The sequence below is a fragment of the Callorhinus ursinus genome, unplaced genomic scaffold, assembly GCF_003265705.2.
Source record: "Callorhinus ursinus isolate GAN/ISIS: 27379988/994484 unplaced genomic scaffold, GSC_fseal_2.0 scaffold9, whole genome shotgun sequence".
NCBI classification, from domain to species: Eukaryota; Metazoa; Chordata; class Mammalia; order Carnivora; family Otariidae; genus Callorhinus; species Callorhinus ursinus.
In genome coordinates this window covers 29,165,359-29,174,238 of record NW_027397071.1, presented here as the reverse complement: position 1 = coordinate 29,174,238, position 8,880 = coordinate 29,165,359, and the positions used below count along the sequence as shown (strand labels likewise).

The 8,880-nt window shown below is 35.7% G+C and overlaps 1 protein-coding gene and 1 pseudogene across 1 annotated transcript in view; both read right to left on the bottom strand.

The window, feature by feature from the left end:
* Positions 1 to 1,328: 1,328 nt before the first annotated feature.
* On the bottom strand, positions 1,329 to 2,261 carry LOC112824278 (large ribosomal subunit protein eL22-like; annotated as a pseudogene).
* The window catches only part of SELENOF (selenoprotein F), a 56,693-nt gene continuing 49,141 nt past the window's right edge, over positions 1,329 to 8,880 (bottom strand). Inside the window, exons 4-5 of the mRNA XM_025872124.2 lie at positions 6,736 to 6,785; positions 1,329 to 3,782 (exon numbers count right to left, since the gene is read on the bottom strand). Coding sequence (XP_025727909.1) covers positions 3,651 to 3,782; positions 6,736 to 6,785 — 182 coding nt within the window. The 3' untranslated portion in view covers positions 1,329 to 3,650. The remainder of the gene's footprint in view (positions 3,783 to 6,735; positions 6,786 to 8,880) is intronic.

The following is an 8,880-nucleotide window of genomic DNA, read 5'->3' as shown; positions in this document are numbered from 1 at the left end:
ATGAAGTTGCTGCAGACACTTTAACAGACCATTGCTCTCAGGGGACATACAGGGAAGGGTTAAGTTCCTGGAAGCTCCTGGTCACAATATTTTTGTCAACCTGTTTATAATTTTGTTTTATGTGTTTCTATTTAAAGACACTTTAATGCATATTGTTGATTTATCATCATTGAATTCGTGGCCCATAAGTCATGCCTCAACAAAACCTAACTAAAATGCATTTTTTCCATAAAGCGCATCCTAGCCTTCTTGCTCTTATTAGGAACACTAGACAGCACTTTAGCACTATGCTTGGGGGCCATTTTAAAAAAAGGCTAATCACCAACATAAAGCACAAAAATGCAAAAAACTAGAGTATGAAAGGATATTTGTTTACAGCATGAGAGCTGAAACAAGGCAGTGTCCCCTTGTTTGATTATAGCTGGGAATGTGTGCACTGAGGGACTCAAATTTTTTGTTCTGCTCTCACCTGCGAATGACTTCAAAAGTATCCTGCATATTATGACTGTGGGGTTACAGATAATTTTAATGAGTATGTGTATTTGTAAATATGGAATTCATGAATAATAAGGATTGACTGTAGCTTAGTTTTTCTACCAAACTTTTTTTAGGGCTAAACTTCAAACTCTTCATAATGCTGGACAGGTAAAATGGCTGTATTTGTAAAATATGTTTTAAGAGTGGCTAAAAGTAAAAGACCAGTTATAGAGGCTACAGACGATTATTCCTATTTTATTTCCTCTGCATTTCTAAATAACCATGTCTCATGTTACTGATTTCTGGCAAAGGGGCAGTTTGAAGGTAAAATGTTCAGCAAGAGCCTACTTTGAATTTTTTATCACAAATGCAGGCCTTTTCCCAGCAAGTCCTCTGTCACCACAGAAATAATTAAAAGGCATTTTAATTTTCAAGTAAAAGAAATACTTACCTAGTTGTGCTCATATCTTGAATCTCTACTCCTCCTTCCCATGTATTTGCTTTCACATATAAGGGAAGGCCAATTTTAATTTCCAAAGTTTCACAGTATTTGCCTTCAGAAGTGTTTTTTTGCATTTTATGATCTTTTAGACTAGCTTTTAAGCCTCAAATCCTCTTAAAGCAGGAAATAGTTTTTCATAGTTCCTTTTAAGAAGATTTTGCCAAATTCAGGAATTTACAGATAAATTAACTGTTTTAGGTTATAAGTAACATTTTGGCAGGGGGAACAAATTTAGAAATATCAAGTATTACATATCCATATTTGTGAACCAGAATAAGCTTAATCAAGTATCAGAACTGGGCTACAAAATGGCACTTTTTGGATCAGTATTTCTCTCTCCTGGTAATCATTTGTCTTTTTTTTTTTGGTTCCCAAGTTTTATTTAAGAACTCAGACAAAATATTCCAGATAAATGCGTTTTAATCCTTATCTTCCTCCTCTTCCTCGTCTTGGTTAATCTGGAAGTAACGCAACTCGTAACTCTCTTTGCTGTTTAGCAACTATGCGCAACCAGTCGCGGAGATTATTCTTCTTCAAATATTTTTTGGTGAGATATTTCAAATACCTTTTGGAAAAAGGCACCTCAGAAGTTACTTTTTGCTCCTTTCAATTGTTACAACCCCTCCATCAAGATTCCCAGCTTTCCCATTCACTTTCTCTCTTGAAACTGCTCAAAATTGGCAGCATCCATGATTCCATCTTCTACAGGGTGGGTGCAGTCAAGGGTAAACTTCAGAACTTGCTTCTTTTTTTTGCCCTCCTTTGCCACAAGCTTTTTCTTTCACGGGCACCATGGTGGCAGCGGAGGCAGAAAGGGCCATTTGTCTTTTTTTAAGAGCTTTTAGGTGTTCTTTGACTGAAACTGGTGAAAAATAGTTGGAATTGACTGATTAATTTGAGCCTCCCAATTAAAATAGTAGAGCTTGGTGGATACACGGTTATTCATCAACTCAAGAACTTCAAGCTCTAAGCTACTATGGGGGTCCTTTAGCCTCTTTTGATCTCTCATAATAACTTGAAGAGTTTTTAAGCTTTCTTTCACTTTTTTTTTTTTTTTTAAAGCCAATGCCGGCACTCATTTAACTGGCTCTTCCTGCCCAGACAGCAGTCCAGTTAGCTTCCTGTGCCAATCCCAGAAGTTTTGAAGTTTCATCCCTTCTATCCTACTGTTCATCTGTATGTGGTGGCCCCTCCTCATGCTATTTTTCCCACTGTCCCTGACCAGCTTCACCTCCCTCTTGTTCTGAAGTAATAACGGCCACTGGGGATAGTGCCACACCATCCGGGGTCTTGCACTATCAAAACGATGGCTCTCTCCATTACTCTAATCAAAAATAGAACCTAGTCTGTTTGCCAAGACTTCTCATAGTGCTTTATTTTGTTAACCAACTTGCCTAGGGTTTATTCTCTTCATGGCTTTACAAATATACTTAAAATAGGACATAATACAAAATGCTAGTAATAATAACCAATCTCTTAAAAATGATTCTGTAAACATTTCCTGGTAGTATCTTTGAAGACTTCCAAATAGTCTTCATTAACATGGTTTAATTCTTAATTTTTTATTTTTAAAGTTTCTAGATTATAAGAATTTATCCCGAGATTAAGCTGACATAAGATGAGACCCATCTGATAAGAGGTTTAAATGACCTAAATTCATTTGGATGAATGTTGTTCTTAGTGAACCACCAGAGGGTCAAGCAAGAAAAATCATTTTTAATAGCGCAATAAAAATTCTGCATTTTAAGAGCTATTCCTTAAAGGAGATATCAATAAAAATGTTCACAGATAAAAGCACTTTGAGAAACTGCTAGACCAGTATAAACTAATATTACCCACAATAAGTTTGAAACACTATAGCCATTTTAACATTTTGGATAAAATAGGGCTTCTATGAAAAAATAAAAATGCGCTGAGAAATGTGTCATTTTTAAACACGAGAGGACAAATAAGAATTTCAAATTCTCAATTTTTTTGAAACTTTATATTTTGGTCTTAAATGATCATTTTTTATTTTTCTGTAAGTGTGTGAAGCACAAAAATTTGCTAAATATCAGAACCACACAAATCCTCCTGAAGGTTTTCTGTGTAGTCTTCATTAATGCAAATCTCTGAATGTTTCATTCTTACTGTAGATCTTGAATCTGTTTTACAATAATGAAGCCATAAAGTTTTAATGCAACACATTATGAACTATAACATTTCTATTAAAAGGAAAGCTGGGAAAACAAGAAGCAGGCAATCTGTTGAGGCTCAGTGGCTCTTACTTGCTTTGTGGTTTTTGCTGTTGCTTTCAAAGAGCACACAGCACATGCATGAGGCACAGTAGGCATTCTCCCCTATCACCTGCCTTACTCTAAACATCTGCTGTTCCTAAAACTGGACCAGTTATTACAAACTATCATTTGCATAATTAGCCAACTATTACAAAGCATTTCGTTAGTGGTATCAACAAATATGGAAGGATGGAAATTTATGAAAACTGGGTTCTGTTAAGCTTGCCAACTCCTCAGATACCATGGGTTGTGCTGCCACTTCAACTGTTAATGAGCTGTTTAATGCCTCACAGAATGATCAAAGGGAGGAGGCAAAACTCTAAAATATTCTCTAGGTACTGTAATAATTTCATTTGATAAAGTAACAAAAGGATAGGACAAAATTGAAGCGAGATTTATATGCGTTCCAACTTTTCACTAAGGAATTCTTCTACACTGTCTGTGTTCCATTTGAGGATGCTTAATTCTTCAGCAATGTTCCCATTGTCATCCAAAAGCTTTAATACAGGATCTGAACCACGAACATACTGCAAAAAGAAGGACATCATTTTTATCTGCTCAGAAGAACCTTCTCAGCCTCAACCAAAAACCAAACAATTTAATCCAGCTTTACCCTATAAAAAAGGCATGTAGATATAACCTCATAATAGGTCCTACAGAATTTCAAAAAAGAAATAATTACATTTACCTCTAAAAAGAGAAACACCTGTTGGTATCAAGACTAAGATTTAAGATTGAATGTAAACAAATATTTATTGTATATACAACAAAGTCCACATGAGCTTAAAACCTAATGGAGGAGACAAGTTCAAAATGACTGTGTAAAGACCACTGTTGAAACAGGCTGTGCACACAAATTCTCAAAATTCTGTATTGAGTTTTAAATTTTAAGAAATCATTTTTTATTGTAATTAGTTTATAATTAGGCTGGATTCTGAAACTTCAGACTCACTAGTTGACCCTAATAATATGACAGAGAACTGAGGAAATTCTAACAGTGACCAACATGATCAACAAACATGATTCCAATTCATTAAGAAATCCATCTTCAATGCTAAAGTAAGTTGAATCACATAACCAAAAGTGTAGCAGTGATGATGAAGGCAGCTCTTAGAACTTCTTTCAGCAATTTATGCCTCAGGTGTCTAGTTTGTGAACTCTACAGAGCTGGAGACAAGCTCTGATGTGATTAGCACCTGGTATAGTCTCAAGCCATTTGTAATGAATCAATACCATTACTAAACCATTTTTGGTTAGATTATCTACAAACTATTTTAAAAGATCTGACTTTTCAAAAATTCATTTTAGTCCACAAAAAGATAAAAATTTATATAGAATATAGCTGTGAAAATCTTCAAAATATTGTCAAACCTAACTGTATGAAGGAATTATGTACCATGACCAATTAGGACTTATGCCAGGTATACAAGCCTGGTACAACATCTGAAAATCAGTTAGTTAGCCTATTGGTGGGGACATATTAAGAAAAATATTATCAACAGATGGAGAAAAAGCATCCTGTCACATACTTCAAAGGCAGATGAACCTTGGGGACTCATGCTAAGAGAAATAAGCCAGCCATGAAAGGACGAATACTGCATGATTCAACTCATATGAAGTATCTAAAATAGTGAAAATCAGAGAAACAAAGCAGAAGGGTGGTTGGTCAAAGGGCTGGGAGGAGGAGGACTGGGGGAATTAGTGTTTAATAGGTAGAGACTTTCAGTGTTGCAAGACGAAGAAATTTCAGAGATCTGTTGCCCAACAGTGAATATATACATACACATATATACACACGTATATGTGTGTATATATATATTTTATTTTTTTAAAAGATATTATTTATTTATTTGACAAAGAGATAGAGAACACAAGTAGGCAGAGCGGCAGGCAGAGGGAAAGGGAGAAGCAGGCTCTGCTGAGCAGGGAGCCTGATGCGGGGCTCGATCCCAGGACCCATGTCCTGAGCCGAAGGCAGCCGCTTAACCGACTGAGCCACCCAGGCGCCCCTATATTTTAAAGATTTTTATTTATTTGACAGAACGAGAGACAGCAAGAGAGGGAACACACGCAGGGGAAGTGGGAGAGGGAGAAGCAGGCTCCCCGTCGAAAAGGGAGCCCGGATGTGGGGCTTGATCCCAGGACTTCAGTATCATGACCTGAGCCGAAGGCAGACGCTTAATCGACTGAGCCACCCAGGTGCCCCCACAGTGAATATATATATAACACCACTGAACTGTATGTTTAAAAATAGTTAAGATGGTAAATTTAATATTATGTATTTATCACAATTAAAAATTTAAAAAGTGGGCTAAAGATCTGAACAGATACCCAAAAGACCTACAGATGGCAAATAGGCTTATGAAAAGATGTTCAATTAGGGAACTGCAAAATAAAACGACGAGATAATATCATGTACTTATTAGAATGGCTAAAATGCCAAGCACTGACAATACTTAATGCTAGTGAAGATGGGGAACCATAGAAACTCTCATAACTAGTGGGAATGCAACATAATACAGCCAATTTAGAAGACAGATTGGGAATTTCTTACAAAGCTAAACAATCTTGCTATATGACCTAGCAATTGTGCTCCTAGGTAATTAATAAGTTGAAAACTTATGTCTACACAAAAATGTGTATGGCAGCTTTACTCGTAATTGCCAAAAATTGGAAGCGACCAAGATGTCCTTCCATAAGTGAATAAACTATGGTACAAAAGAATGTTCATATTATCTGGTGTTAACAAGAAATGAGCTACCTAGCTATAAGGAAGATATGGAAAGAAACTTAAGTGCATATTGCTAAGTCCAAGAAGCCAGTTGAAAAGGCTACATACTGTATGATTTCAACCATATGACCTTCTGCAAAAGGTAAACTCGGGCGCCTGGGTGGCTCAGTTGGTTGGGCAACTGCCTTGGGCTCAGGTCATGATCCTGGAGTCCCGGGATCGAGTCCCACATCGGGCTCCCTGCTCAGCAGGGAGTCTGCTTCTCCCTCTGACCCTCTTCCCTCTCGTGCTATCTCTCATTCTCTCTCTCAAATAAATAAAGAAAATCTTAAAAAAAAAAAAAAGGTAAACTACAGACAGATCAGTGGTTGCCAAGGGTTTGGGGGAGGGGGTGAGGCAGGAAGAGGTATGAAGAGGTAGAGCACAGGATATTTTTAGGGCAATGAAACTATTCTGTAAGATACTGTAATGGTGTATACATGGTATTATATACATTTGGCAAAACTAGAACTATGCAATACAGAAAAAATCCTAATGCAAGCTATGGAATTTAGTTAATAATGTATCAGTATTGGTTCATCAACTGTACCACATAAATGCAAGATGTTAAGGGAAATTGGTGGGCGGATACAAGGAAGGGGTATATATGGGAACAGTGTACTTTTGGATCAATTTTTCTGTATACCTAAATTTACTCTAAGGTATTAAAAAAATACTGGAAAAAAGGAATTCCATTAAAATCTTCTTACCTTGATTTGTAGTCCTCTGAATAGTTTTGGTTTATCACTCCTGACAAAAGCTTAAGAAAAAAGATTCCAATTATTCACTCTGAAACTCAAGCTAGCTACAAAGATTAATACAAAAGGTACAAATACACTCAATAAAACATTAGATCCTATATAAAAACAACTAAGGAAATTCAGACATATAAATGGAAAAGGCATATCATACTATTCAATGAGAAGAATAAATATTTTAAGATGTTAATTGTTTCAAACTTAATCAAAATCCCAAATTCTAATGGGATTCTGAGGACTTGGTAGTAAAGCTCTGTGATAAGAGTAAATATGTAAGAAGTCTGGGTAGTTTAGAAAAAGTGAAATACTGGAGGAGAATTTGTTCCATTGTTAGTAGACAATGTCATACCAGAATAGATAAAACAGATTAGGAAATCTAGAGATAATCAAATATCCGCATGCATTGTTAAATATGGTCAAACTATCAAATCAGACAGGGAAAGAAAATGATTATGTGTTTGTGTCTGGGGGTGTATGTGTGAATTATTTAACACACTAGAGAAAATTTGTCAAACTATTTGGGAAAAATAGGATCTAGGTACCTGTTTTTCTATCTTGTATCTAAATGAATTCCTGATGGATTAAGATTTTCAATTCATTCAACAAATATTTATTGCAGACCTAACGGTATGCCAGACAACAGAGATAAAGCTATACAAAACATGATTCCTGCTCTTATGGAGCTTACAGTCCGGTGAGGAAGAAAGATGATAAACCAGTAGTCACACTAATAATTTCAGCTGTGGTAAGTATTACAGAGAAGTTAACATACACAACTTCAATATGGAATATAAAATTCTTCTTCCTAACTATGACCATAGAGGAAATGCTTTATGGATATGCCTATACAAAAATGAAAACTTCAGGACAGTTAAACACCACTAGAAACAAAATTAAAAGTAAAAATGATATACTGGGGAAAATCTCTAACAATGTATAACAGTTCTCATAAATTATTAAATACATACTAGGTACACAAATAGACTAAAGAGAGGAGCATGTAATGTACAAATACACAAATGGTGAATAAACATTTGAAATAAATGTTCATCCTCACTAAAAATCCAATGTCAAAACAATGAGATACTCTCACTCAGAGTGCCAAAAGTTAAAAGGAATATTTAAGGTTAGAGAGGGGGTGGGGAGAGAGATTTTCCTGGGAGTTACTTGTGGGAGAAATATAAACAGACACATATTTCTAGAGAGGTATTTAGCAAAATGAACACAAAGTCTTAAAATGTACATATTCTTTAAATCTGAAAGTCCCCTGCTGGGTAATTCTTTATTCTGAGGAAGTAAGCGTACAATATAATGCAAAGATACATAATATATAAGGTCCTGCTAACCACATCTAGAAATTTGGAAAAAATCTAAATGTGTAAGAAGCTACAGGTTAAATAAATTAATGTGGACCATACCATGGAACGCATCCAGTCATTAAAAACTAACCTATTTACTGACATAGAAGCAAACTCATATATAAAAAGCAAGTTTGGGATCAGTTTGTTTCCTCTGGTTGTTACAAAAAAATATTTTAATATATTTATTCAAATTTCTTAAAAAAATTAAGCTAGAAAATATAAAATACCTGCCACAATACACATAACCTTTAAAAAACGTTCACTATTATTTTAATAGGGGGTTATATCTGGAGCACGGGGTTTGGGGAAGTTTTACATTTTTAATTTTTTTTTTTTTTAAGATTTTATTTATGTGACAGAACAAGAGAGAGGGAGAATGAGGACAAGGAGCGGCAGAGGGAGAAGCAGGCTCCCCGCGGAGCAGGCGGCCCGACGTGGGGCTTGATCCTGGGACCCTGGGATCACGACCTGAGCCGAAGGCAGATGCTTAACCCACTGAGCCACCCAGGGGCCCCTTGGGGAAGTTTTAAATGAATGTTTTCCCTTTTTTGGACTATTGATCTACACTCTACCAGTTTTTTTTAGCAATGATCATATAAAACTGTTTTAAGTTAAATTTAGAACACATTTTTCTAAAATACAAGTAGATATTTCATATAAATACTTGATAGTTCTTAGATTTTATGGTGACATACATGCTTCTGAGAACTTATTTCTTAAAGTTACAATTAACTAG